We start from the raw sequence: 13,368 nt of genomic DNA, 5'->3' as shown, positions 1-13,368 counted from the left end.
TCATCACTCATCAGATCCACCTGTTTCAGTTACCAATTTAAGCTGGCAGTTTCCAAGCCGTTTGGTGTTAGGAGTTCCCTAGCATTACTATAGTTTTCTGATTGCCTGGCCCTGATCTGTTTCTGTTTGCCTGCCTGTCTTCAGTTTCCTGTCGGATTCTTCTGTTGACTGAACCTGGATCTGCCTCTTGACTTCCCCGTGTGGATTACCCTGTCTTCCTTCGTCAGCTTGGATCTGATATCCTGTCTGCTCTGCAGCCTTCTGGCTTGCCGTGTCTGGAACTCTCTGGCATCGTCCACTGCATATGTTCAGTCGACCAGTTGGAATCATCCTTGTTCTCTGGGCACGGACTAAACTGTCAAACTAGGTTAGTGACTCTTGTGTTCATAATCATCCTCTGTTAGATTATTGCAGTCACTAACTTGTATTTCCCTCCGATAGATACCCTAGTCGCTGAAGCCAATGCAGCCACTGCCCCTGCAGCATTGATCCGTCGTTATTTGAATTTAGTTTTAAGTAATCCACTGTCTGTCTTGCCTGAATTCTGGGTCTAATTTCTGAGGCATTACAAAGGAGCAAAGAAAAAAAATGATCAGAGTGATTAAGTCAGTGAAAAGAGAGAACACTTACTGCCCACTCCAAATAAGATCGCCAGTAAACTGTAAAAGAAATTAGAGCATTATCCTCCCATTAACAGCTAGTGGTTTCTAGTTGGTCCCCCTCCACCTTGATAGCTGTGGTTGAACAATTAGGCATAACCAGTAAACCAGCTGAGAGTATTTGTTATGCTAGGAAGGCAAGTGGCTGTCTTACTATTAATAGATGTTTTTTAATTTTTTTTATTTTTTATGATGACGTGGTCATAAGCCATCAGTTTTAAAGGAATAGTACACCCAAAACATGATTAGCCTTCATTTTCTACTCACCCCCATGCTGAACAACACCCTGGAGTACTTTTTTGATATCTCAAATGCATCTGGAGATCTGGGAGGCTTCTTGCTGTCTGCTGACATTCAAATAATGGAGGTCTATTGTGCCCGAGTCAGAAAGGTCCATAAAAGTCCACAAAAACGTTTTAATATTCCTCCATACTGCTCGTCCAATGTATTCCAAGTGTCCTGAGTGGGTAGCATCCAGAAATTACTCGAAACGAAGTCATTTAGAATGTTTTTAGAGCATAAACAGTAGTGTATAGGATTTCCTGAAAGCGCGCACATGCGCGCTCACGATGCTACGGAAGCCGGCAGACCAAACCAGATGAAAGTGCGCATTCAGCGTCTGCTCTGCCAATAATGCAAGCGTAGAAGAAGAAATGTGCTGTTTACCTGTGCAAAGAAAGAAACAACGAAAGAAAAATGTCTGAGGACTTCAGTGTTGAGGAAGAGCATGAGTTCTTTGCCGAGCTGAATGCGCTGGTTTGGTCTGCCGGCTTCCGTAGCTTCGTGAACGCGCATGTGCGCGCTTTCAGGAAATCCTATACACTACTGTTTATGCTCTAAAAACATTCTAAATGACTTCGTTTCGAGTAAATTCTGGATGCTACCCACTCAGGACACTTGGAATACATTGGACGAGCAGTATGGAGGAATATTGACACGTTTTTGTGGACTTTTATGGACCTTTCTGTCTCGGGCACAATAGACCTCCATTATTTGAATGTCAGCAGACAGCAAGAAGCCTCCCAGATCTCCAGATGCATTTGAGATATCAAAAAAGTACTCCAGAGTGTTGTTCAGCATGGGGGTGAGTAGAAAATGAAGGCTAATCATGTTTTGGGTGTACTATTCCTTTAAAAGGATTTGTGTTTCTTAACTCACAGATTGTTGATATTCTGAAATTAATTTGTGAACACCCGAAATTCCACTATGGCCATCTTAGATGTGGCCATAGTGGAATTTCAGTTTGATCTGGCAACTTATAAGGAGAAAGGAACAGTAAGTCATCTCCTATATCTCACCAAACAGTTCTTCACAGGGGTAACCCTTTGATTTTCAAATTTAACAGCGGTTAGCTTTTAATTAGCCAGGAATGTCAGCATATATCAAACAGTTAGAGGTTAGTTTTTTTGATCACTGATAGGAATCTGTTGAATTCTGTAATACCCATATCGACCAAAGATCTGAAACTAAAACAATAATAAAAAAAATGCTATGCATAGGAATAGTTTTTATTGTATTTTAGTATTTTCATGGCTGTTTCTTCGTAAATCATGTCAACACTTAATGAAAAAATAAACTGACATAGCAGGATTTAATACATGGGTTTATTATAGGCAAGATATGAGATGTTGATATACAGTATGCTGAGTTTATTGCAATAAATGACTCTAAATAGGAGAAAACTATTCACATCTGCTGGACCTGGTAAGCATCTGCATGTATTCAGAGTGCAGTCTGCTTTGCAATCATGTACACAAATAAAACAAAAAGTGTACATCAAGGATGAAAAAAAGGGAAATTGCACTGCTTTGTGAATAACCCAGCCAGACACCCAAAAACACTGTCATTCTCATAAATGTAAAACAAATCACATGACTGAGGAATCTGATATTTGAGGACACGGCATATTTGAGGACACTGCAATTGCACTATGCACCGAAATGTTTAATAGTCACCTAAAAAGCAGCTGTTTTATGACTGGCAATCGAACATATCCTTAAAAAAGCTGTGCAAAAATATATAGGCATATTAAATATTTACAAGTACAATATGAAGCTTCTCATCAGAAATATACTAAATTAAGCTATCAAAAGGCCTTTTTATGTAAGTATAATCTATTTTACAGGTTTTCCAGTTACAAAACGGTGGATTTCATGTGTCTGCAGGCATTTTACAGACCAGATGATTGGATTTGTCTGGCTGTGTTTTTTTGTTGTTTTTTTTTTTTTTGTTAGTATGAGAGCATAAGAGCATAATCAGCTTATGTAGGTAGTTAGGTTTTGTGTGCAGACATCACCATCTGCTGGCCAGAGGACACATATGTCAAACAAAAATATTATGGCATTTTGTGATTGGAGTAAAAATGGCAGAAATTAATTCAATGCCAACTTGAAACAACTACAGTATGTAATATGGGTCAGTATTCAGGATGGATGGACAAAAAAAAAATCACGAGTCCTCTCCTGTGCTAGTTAACATCAGCAAAAATAAAGGACAAAAGAGGAATTCCACTTCTATTTTGGATATTATTGATCTATTCCCCCTACAGACATATGGGTTAGGGTTACAGCTACCTTAAAAGGCAGAAGTTTTTAAGAAACCCTCTATTAATTAACATGACATAGTAAATTATCAACATGTTTCTAAACATTTTTTTTCTATCTGAAAGTTTAAGAAAAAATTGTTTATTATGAAGTGTGTTAAAATATGCACAGAATAACCAATTTGGAGAGTTTCTGTTATGCTTCAGAGCTCATCATAGTGCTGATGAAAGTTACTAATGCTGTTCTCATAGCATCAGATGGTGGACTTGTCTCTGTACTTGTCCTGTTAGATCTCAGTGCTGCATTTGATATTCACCAGGGTGAGCTACAATACGAGACGGGTGAGTTGGCCGGGACAGGTCAACCACCTCTCCCTGTGGAAAACTCCAAAGTAAAAGAGAGTCTGGTCTTAAGGAGCTGGAAGCCAGAGCCTAGGCTTTGTGTAGAAGTATGCCCGACTATCTCTGGCCAATATCACTAAATATGCTTGTCAAGTTTAGAAAAATGACACTCCAAGTCCCCAGAGCCAGTGTAGGTGTTCATGAATCAGGTCACCTCAGTCTCCAATTGCGGCTCTACTCGTCTGGGCTGGACGATGAATAACCCTCCTACCAGGCCTGGCTCCAGGGTGAGGTCTCAGCTCCCCTGTGCCCGGCGATATCACTTGTCCCATTTCTCTGGTCGTAATGAAAGCCTTTGAAGCGCACCTTATCTGGCCTGTCACCCTGTTTAAGAGACCCTATCAGGAGAATCTAAGCCATTCATAACATACAGGTGCTGGTCATAAAATTAGAATATCATGAAAAAGTAGATTGATTTCAGTAATTCCATTTAAAAAGTGAAACTTGTATATTATATTCATACATTACATACAAACTCATATATTTCAGATGTTTATTTTGTTTAATTTTGATGATTACAAATGACAACAAATGAAAATCTCAAATTCATCATATAAGAAAATTAGAATATTGTGAAAAGGTTCAAAATTGATGGCCCCTGGTGCCACACTCTAATCAGCTAATTAACTCAAACCACCTGCAAAAGCCTTTAAATGGTCTTTCAGTCTAGTTCTATAGGCTACACAATCATGGGGAAGACTGCTGACTTGACAGTTGTCCAAAAGACGACCATCGACACCATGCACAAGGAGGGCAAGACACAAAAGGTCATCCCTAAAGAGGCTGGCTGTTCACAGAGCTCAGTGTCCAAGCACATTAATAGAGAGGCGAAGGGAAGGAAAAGATGTGGTCGAAAAAAGTGTACAAGCAAGAGAGATAACCGCACCCTGGAGAGGATTGTGAAACAAAACCCATTCAAAAATGTGGGGGAGATTCACAAAGAGTGGACTGCAGCTGGAGTGAGTGCTTCAAGAACCACCACACACAGACGTATGAAAGACATGGGTTTCTGCTGTCGCATTCCTTGTGTCAAGCCACTCTTGAACCACAGACAGCGTCAGAAGCGTCTTGCCTGGGCTAAAGAGAAACAGGACTGGACTGCTGGTGAGTGGTCCAAAGTCATGTTCTCTGATGAAAGTAAATTTTGCATTTCCTTTGGAAATCAAGGTCCCAGAGTCTGGAGGAAAAGAAGAGAGGCACTTCATCCACGTTGCTTGAAGTCCAGTGTAAAGTTTCCACAGTCAGTGATGGTTTGGGGTGCCATGTCATCTGCTGGTGTTGGTCCATTGTGTTTTCTGAGGTCCAGGGTCAACGCAGCCACATACCAGGAAGTTTTAGAGCACTTCATGCTTCCTGCAGCTGACCAACTTTTTGGAGATGCAGATTTCATTTTCCAACAGGACTTGGCACCTGCACACAGTGCCAAAGCTACCAGTACCTGGTTGAAGGACCATGGTATCCCTGTTCTTAATTGGCCAGCAAACTCTCCTGACCTTAACCCCATAGAAAATCTATGGGGTATTGTGAAGAAGAAGATGCAATACACCAGACCCAACAATTCAGAAGAGCTAAAAGCCACTATTAGAGCAACCTGGGCTATCATAACACCTGAGCAGTGCCACAGACTGATCGACTCCATGCCACGCCGCATTGCTGCAGTAATACAGGCCAAAGGAGGCCCAACTAAATACTGAGTGCTGTACATGCTCATACTTTTCATGTTCATACTTTTCAGTTGGCCAACATTTCTATAAATCCTTTGTTTTTATTGGTCTTCAGTAATATTCTAATTTTCTGATATGATGAATTTGAGATTTTCATTTGTTGTCATTTGTAATCATCAAAATTAAACAAAATAAACATCTGAAATATATGAGTTTGTATGTAATGTATGAATATAATATACAAGTTTCACTTTTTAAATGGAATTACTGAAATCAATCTACTTTTTCATGATATTCTAATTTTATGACCAGCACCTGTAGCCTCTGGGATCACCCAAGCACTGAAACACCCTACAGTATTGAGTTGACAGTTCAAAGAGAGGATGTTTCTTTTTTTTCTCTGTTTGATCTCTGTCTTTTGTTGTCTTTCAGTTTTCTTTTTGATTTTTCATTTACACTTTAATCTCTGTCTTTCTGTGCTTTCTAGCTCAGTCTTTTAATTTCCATGTACTTTCATCCTGGTTGTTCTGTGGTTGTGTTTAAGCATCTTGTAGTTGTTGTTTAGTCTCTGATGCCTCCTTTCCCCTAGCTCCCTTCTAGATCCTTCTTTCCACACCTGCTCCAAATCAGTTGATCACACCATTCAATGTTCTGTTTGGCATATATACTCCTGCTCTTCAGCTACTTTTTGCTGGATTCTGCTCATTCCATCATTCCTAAGTTGTTGGTTCCTGAGTTTAATCTGTTCTGGATTATGACTTCTGTATTTTACATATTTCATCAAATTCTACAAGAAATGATCTATGGTTCTTCAGCTCTGCAATTGGGTACCCTCTAATCCTGACAGTGGTCTTTTTGTTGTATCCTTATTTTATTTAAATCATTTTTGTTTTGCTGCACTTATTTACTTTAGATGAGAACACACTTGGAGCTACGTTTTGCTTAAGCTTTGTTTGGAGCTAAGCTTTGTTTAAGTACATCTGATATCCCTGAGGCCTGTGTTTGCCTACTGGCCTTTGTAGAGAGGAAATCTTGTAGTTGCCTGCAGAACTACATTCAGACTGTCCTTGATGCATGTTGACTTCTTGGTTTGGCTTGTGACCTACATTTCGATATTGGTCGGTATGCCTACAGAGGCTTGGGTTTGCATTACATATTTCTTTTGTATTATTTCTTCTGTTTTTTATGGTGGGGGGGCCTCTGCCTGCAATACCATCTCTGTTTCCTGGGAGCCCTCTTTGCCTGGGTCCCTCTTTCAGTTCGGGCGACTTCATTTGCAATGACGTCTCCGTTTTTCTGGAGGCTTAAGTTTCATGGAAAGATTTTTATGTACTTTTTTCTGGTTTACCCCAGCTGTTAGTTTTGCAACTTGACTCTTTAGAGATGTGATTAATTCCTCCTGTTCCTTGAATCTGAAGGCATGTTCAGGGTTGGTCTTCAGCTGAAGAAGGCTGCAGAAGAACAAGGAGGAAAACTTGTCACTTGAGGTAAGGAGCGATATGACTTTTGCTGGAACCTTGGAAGAGTAGATACACAAGAGATAATAAGTAAGGACTGAACTTAGAGAAACACTGAGAACCAACAAGGAATAGTTTCTTTAGTCATTAAAAAGAAACAGAAGTTTTGTCCAACTTGTGATTCCTTGCTTGTAACCCACAAACTAGATTCCTATGGTTCATACCAATGTTTCACTCATTGCTGGTTTGAAAGATTGAGATTTTTTTTCCAGGTTCACACACCCTGACCATTCCAGAAAGGAAAGCTCTAAACCCTCCTTAGAGATGAAAAAAAGTTAAAACCCTCATCAGTGAAACAGCCAACTACCATTTATTGATCCCACCAGCAGCTACAAGAAGAAGGTCATCAGCTTCCTTCAGTAGTTAGAAAAGGACAAAGCCATCGACAGGGAAGAATACTACTGGCTGTATCCAAGAAAAGTCATTCCCCAGATCTACAGCCTCCCAAAAATACACAAGAAAGGAGCTTGACTCAGGCCCATCATAAGCAGCATTAAATTTGTCACTGTTTAAAAAGACCTGACACTGGACATGGGAGTGTGCCTTATAACTAATACTAATCTTGATTTTGAGCTTTTCTATTTTCAAAAACTTGAGGACAAACATGGGAGCCCCATGCCTCAGTTGCAGAGAAACTCTGCAATAATCAGGGGATGATTTAGCTGAGGTTGAAGAGTCCAGTGATGAATATCAGCCTCTGGATGAAGTAGCAGCACTGAATTCAAGACACTAAAAGACGATGCTTTGGAGGTTTTACTGTGGTGAAAGGATCACTCAAAAAATGTTCCCAAACCTATTATCGATAGCGCATAATGTGCTTGCCATTCCTGCATTAAGTTTAGCTAGTGAAAGAGAATTTTCACCTGCTGGGTTTGCGATTAAGGAAAGGAGAACTGCCACCTTAGGAACAAAGTTTAAATATCATTGAGTAAACACAACAGTTATTTTATTTGTGTCTTTTTGATTAGTTAATTTGAGCTCTGTTTTTAGGAGCCGAAAAGGTCTTGTGAATTTTGCACACTAAATTCAGTCTTGTTCTTATACTGTCCGTGTTAAATTTAATGTGAACTCAGACAGTTTTTTTTTCAAAAGAAGCATGTTTTGATATATATATATATATTCATGTCAGTTATGAGTGTGTATTTGTGCTTGGGGGCAAAAGAAAAGGCCCTGCTTTGGCTTGTTTTCAGCAGTTAATCTGTGGGCGCAGCACGCACTGGATGTGAGGATGAGGCAATGTTCATTACTGCCTCTGTTATTAAGACAGTATTCTGCTGCAACTGGAAAAATAAAGCATGTTATGTTGAAGCACTAAAACGGCTGTGTGTACACTTTGTGATCACAGGTTGGGTTGCACTATATAATTACGGTGATCCTACTGGTTTTTAAATTGAGATAATTGCGTTTAACGGTTCTGGTCTTGGTTCTGAACTCTACCGGTGCATGCAGTCGCGGGTTTTAAATGGGGATTATTGCGGGTAACAGACTGGGTCTCGGTTCTGAACTCTACAGGCGCAGGTGGATACAGTTTTGAAAAATCATACCCATGCAGGACTCTGCTCTATTTCACCTAATGCCATTCCTTGCTGTCGAAATAGAAGACGGGAATTTGCATAAAACTCTTTTACTTTTTAAACTTTTACTTTTTAGGCAATGACTGTACAGCTGACCTAGCAAGCCAGTTGGTAATATGTACCATTCAGGTTTAGATCTATACCTTTTTAATCTGGGACTGATCCCATCAAATCTGTTTGGCTAAATGAACCATTTTGCAGAACCTTTTGAGCTGGTTTGATGAAGCAAAAATTAATGCCCTCCTGCCAAAGCTCACATTTAGCCCATCATGGTAACAACTGTATTAGCAACAAGCATTATAATAAATTACAACTTAAGCTTTACATTTGCTTTTCTTCTTTCAAAGATGAAATTACGGATTCTGACAAAACCGATGTTGTGGCAGCAGCTATGCTGAGAGCTGCTCTTTTTCAGTTTTTCTTTTTGTGTGTGAATGCGGGCTTCAAGCTGTTCTTTTTCTCACATAGGGTGACAATGGCGTAAGATGTTATAGTTTGCCCTGCAACCGGGGGGTTATTAGTTTGAATTCCAGCTCTGTTTGCCTCTGTCCTTGTGTCTATAGGCCAGAAACTTCACCGCATTGCCTGTTGATGGTCATTTCTTTACAAATGGCAGCTTTTTTTCTCCATACAGGGACCTACAAGGTGAGTCCAAAAGGAAGTAAACACTAATTTACCTTAAAACCTCAATACATGCCCTTTTTATGTAACTTGTCCAAAACCAAAAATGTATTTATGTATGAAATATATGTATTAAATGTATCAAAACAAAGTTTTGCAGTAAGTAAAAATGAAAATGTGTTAAAAAAAAGATTTATTTTAAAACAAATGCAAACTGTTTACAACAATTGGCAATAAAACTATACAATTAAAACTATGACAGTAAAAGATGTGATATGTAAAAAGCACCCGTGAGCCTAAAAGCTCATCTATAAGTATCTATGAGCTTATAAGCTATAAGCAGGTATGTACTATAATATATATATATACACAAACATATATATGTGTGTGTATACACACACATAAAAACATATATATCCAATAAATACACATGACTAAGATGTAAGGAAAGATATGATACATAAATTACACATTGAAGAAAAGAATCAGAGAGTCTTTAAGGCAGAAAGGGAATATATATCTGGTGTCTTGTTACATGGCACTCTCATATTGACCTCTCCTTGGAAATCTCTCTTCCACTGTTGGTGAATACAGGTTGCAGAAGGCTCCAGTTAGCACTGAATTGTCCTATGACCCCAATAAATAGTCTCAGGGATGTGTTGACTTTCTCGTCTTTATTTTGACATGTATAAGAAGTTTTTTTAGAGCATGCACCTGGGGAGTCTAAGCACAGCAGATAGAGCACTAACCCTGTGCCTCCGCTCCAGAATATTGCTTGTGTATTTCATGTGAAGTGTCAGCGAAAGGCTGAAATAAAATTAGTCTTTCAAATTTTCACATGTTTGATTTCATAACAATAGTTTGATAACATGAGAAGAAAAAGTTAGAAAAACACCTTAAAATCTACATGTAAGTTACAGTTACCAGACTAAAGGTAAGGCGACTCTAAATATCTAGAATTAAATTTGGATAAGGTACAATTAACATATTCTCAGAAGACAACATTATCAAATAGTATGTCGGGAAAACGAGTGGTAAAGTTTGCTGAGAATGGGGTAACTAGTCTTCTCACTCAGAGGCTTTTGTATCCCAAGCGGAAACTTGCAGCATTGTGAATCACCAACCGGCTATAAACTTTTCCTGGGAGCTCAGAGAATTTATCGTTTCTGACCGCACCTGAACAAAAAGAATAATAAAAATAATCACACATAATGAAAGATCAAAAAAATAAAACTACAAAGAGTTCATGAATAAATTGCAATAATTTAAAAAATGAAAAAAGCAATATTTGTACATTTTAAATCTGTCAATCTTGCTATAATATATTATAGTTAACTTAATGTTTTCAGATTACTCTGTAATGCACACCTTTTTGTCCAGCAGTGTTCCAAACACCCAGATGAAGCAACCCTAGAGAAGTGGCATCAGGTAAAAAGAAAAACACTTTTTTTAATTAACCCATTAAAAAGTATGGGGCAATAAATCATTACAGACAAACTGCTACCTGTAGTGAGTTGCACAGTGCAAAAGCAAAATGAATCTCCCTGTTTGTCGGTGCAATTATGGTCCCGATTCCCAAACTCCAGGTCAGTCCAAAAAATGGTGTGAGCACAGCCAAACTCCTGGCAATCACCACCAGAACATGCTGCTCTCCTGCTTGCCCTGCATTCTTCTCTGATCTTCTTCTTAACATTTTGAATATCACTACAAGCAGGATGATGAAGTTTATGGCTACGATAAGAAGTGCAGGGACCAGAAACGCCAACAGGGCTTTTGAATCATCCCAGTTCAGCCAACAGACATGATTTCCTCTTATGTATTTATTTAAGGGGGCAGTTACAGCCATGGTTGTTACTGCAATGATTAAGGGTGCACCATATCCCAAAATGAATCCCATAACCAGCATAGACGTTTTAGAAAACCCCCCCTCAAAGACCAGGACAGTACGATAGAGCAACAGCAGACCTGTGGCTAACATCCAGAAGAACATGGCAAGGTAGAAAAAATGGATAAAGAAGGTAGCTGCTGCACATGCAGGAGGGTTTTTATTCTCTGGGTCTGTAAAAGATGCTCCTATGATGAACCAAATGTTTGCTATCAGGAGAGAAACTGCGATGTTAACGATGAAAACGTGACGAAGAAATGCGGTTGTGTTGGTACTTATTTTTTTCCATACGAGAGCTTCAGTTAGAAGACATATAACCAAAGAACCTATGGATATGCCAACCCCAATGAATGTTATGTCCTCCATTTCAGAGTCTTTAAAATTATCAGAGGACATCAGGATTGAGAAGGAGGTTGTGTGGTTGCAGATGCAGCTGATGGTTTCGTTGTTTTGGGATTGCACAGAACAACCCTGGTTGCTCCATCCTCCGACACCATCAAAGAGGTCGAAATCCCAGAAAACACATTGTGGATCTTTCAGCTTTTTATTTAGCATATGAAATTTCATCGATACGTTTTCGATGCTGGGATCTTTCTGAACAAGTACAACCTTTCCATTGATAACCATGGGTGGGGAGTTGACTTTCTGTTTTGCAGGGAGCACATTATCCATGGAATCAAAAATGATTAAGGTGATGAATTTCCTTTCCCCATTAGCCTTTTGTATGCTCACTTCCAATAAAGAATCATGAAAAGGGTCTATGACTTTAGCTCTCTTTAACAGAAAAAAAGGGGTCTCAATGGTAAGGGGTTTGTTGACAAGAAGAGTGGATGTTGTCTCAAATAGGTTCAAGAAGGAAGAGCTGTAGTTTTTTCTTTGGTTCAAGTATTCCCATAAGGCCTTTGAGTCATTAGAGGTGAGAGGGCCAGCAATCTCCAAAATGTTCTGTTTGATAAAAAATATTATTTTTTAGACCTCAAACATGTCTTAAAAAGAAAATATAACAAACCATTTCACTTTTCCTACCTTCGTTGAATTTTCATCCAAGGGCACAGAAAAAAAGGAAAACTTGGAGACAACATTGCTGAGGACATTTACAGTGGTACTGACATCACTTGGAGATTGAGCAATTCTCTCATTGTTAATACTCTGCTGTTTGAAATTCTCTAAGAATGTGTTCAGTGATTCTTTGTCTAAATTCTGTCAAAATGGGAGAAAAAAACAGAGCTTTAGTAACTTGTTCATTCTGACTTACTGCATTGTTCGCAAATATTGTTCATTTGAGTTAATATTTCTAGATTGTATTTCTTGGGTAAAAAAAAGGAGAGATTTGGGGTTAGATATATGTGTCAGTTTTTAAACTGATTAAAAAGTTAAAACAGAAAGGGAGTTAATGTTTTGGAACAACCTACATTTACTATATCCAAATTTAGGATTTTACTTAAAAGATCCACACTAGGAGGAGCCTGCAAACTGCAGTTTCGGAAGTCCACATTTGCACAAAATCTGCTTTCATTTCACGGCTGCTTGTTTGGTTTACACTACCAATCACAATTAGAGAAGGTACTACCTATATATCTTTTAACTACTTAACGTCCGCCGCCCAATATCGGTTTGTTTTTAAATTTAGTCCAAATTTGGCATACACTGAAAAAAAAATCTAGGAATTAGCAACAATTGCTCAAATTAAGTGTATTTAGCATTAATTTGAGTAAGTAAATAAAATGATCTCCCAATGGAATTTGTATTTTTACTCTTAAAATAAGATAATATAATAATGCATTTAAAATAAGACAATGCAATTGTTTTTTTCTTATTTTAAATGTAAATTATTTTGTTCCATTGGCAAAGTGTCGCACTTACCTCCTCAATTCAAGAAAAAAATGACTTATTTAGATTTCAATTTTTTGCACTGCAATTGTACTTAATGGACCTCTTTACATACAAAAAGGGTCACAGTTACACAATGCTTATGGCTAGAGATCTGAGATTTTACACTGTTGTTGTCCACAAGATGAAGAATAAGCATATTAAGTGGGAGAGGTTAACTATAAATTATACAAAAGATATAACATAATAAAAATTGCATTTTTTTCATTTGAGAGGAAAAAAAGTATTTTTTGGAAATATTTGATGTTACACAGCTCTGGTTGTATAAAACCTACAGACTGTGCACATATTTACAGAAACTAGAAGGTCTTACCTTTCAAATGAGATATATCACAAGCATGCAGGACTTAAAATATAATTTCATTGGCAAATTGTATTTTTGGTATGCAATATGTTTGTGCACAAGATATAAAATTGTGTGTGTTAAGGGGTTAAGAAATGCCTTAAAGACGGGCAACTTGGTCTTGCCTTGAGCTAATTCTGTCATATTTACAGCATCAGGTTATCTTTTTGGTTTTTAAAGCACCAAGGTGTATAAACATACTGTAAAAAACACAGCTGTTGGAACAATACAGCTCAACATTTTAATCTTTAAAGAATACTGCACTAGCAAT

The 13,368-nt window shown here is 38.2% G+C and overlaps 1 protein-coding gene across 1 annotated transcript; it reads right to left on the bottom strand.

Annotated features, from left to right (window-relative positions):
- Positions 1-9,504: 9,504 nt before the first annotated feature.
- Positions 9,505-11,536, bottom strand: LOC119772546 (adhesion G-protein coupled receptor F1-like). Its single transcript, XM_038269003.1, has 3 exons — positions 10,484-11,536; positions 10,348-10,389; positions 9,505-10,155 (listed from the first exon to the last, which is right to left on the bottom strand). Exons 1-3 carry the CDS (start codon positions 11,534-11,536, stop codon positions 10,096-10,098), a joined length of 1,155 nt encoding a protein of 384 aa, XP_038124931.1. The 3' UTR covers positions 9,505-10,095.
- Between the last annotated feature and the right edge of the window lie 1,832 nt (positions 11,537-13,368).

The sequence above is a fragment of the Cyprinodon tularosa genome, unplaced genomic scaffold (assembly GCF_016077235.1).
Source record: "Cyprinodon tularosa strain WSP-4 unplaced genomic scaffold, ASM1607723v1 ctg715, whole genome shotgun sequence".
Lineage (NCBI taxonomy): Eukaryota > Metazoa > Chordata > Actinopteri > Cyprinodontiformes > Cyprinodontidae > Cyprinodon > Cyprinodon tularosa.
The sequence above is the reverse complement of the archived record's forward strand: the minus strand, read 5'-3'. Positions and strand labels throughout refer to the sequence as shown.

Bases quoted from the DNA above. Each gene is read 5' to 3' on its own strand.
- LOC119772546 (XM_038269003.1), bottom strand. From the start codon at position 11,536: ATGGATAATGTGCTCCCTGCAAAACAGAAAGTCAACTCCCCACCCATG. The intron at 10,390-10,483 runs GTAGCAGTTTGT...CCACTTCTCTAG, and splicing joins CACTGTGCAACTCACTACAG to GGTTGCTTCATCTGGGTGTT. The intron at 10,156-10,347 runs GTGTGCATTACA...CTTTTTGTTCAG, and splicing joins GAACACTGCTGGACAAAAAG to GTGCGGTCAGAAACGATAAA.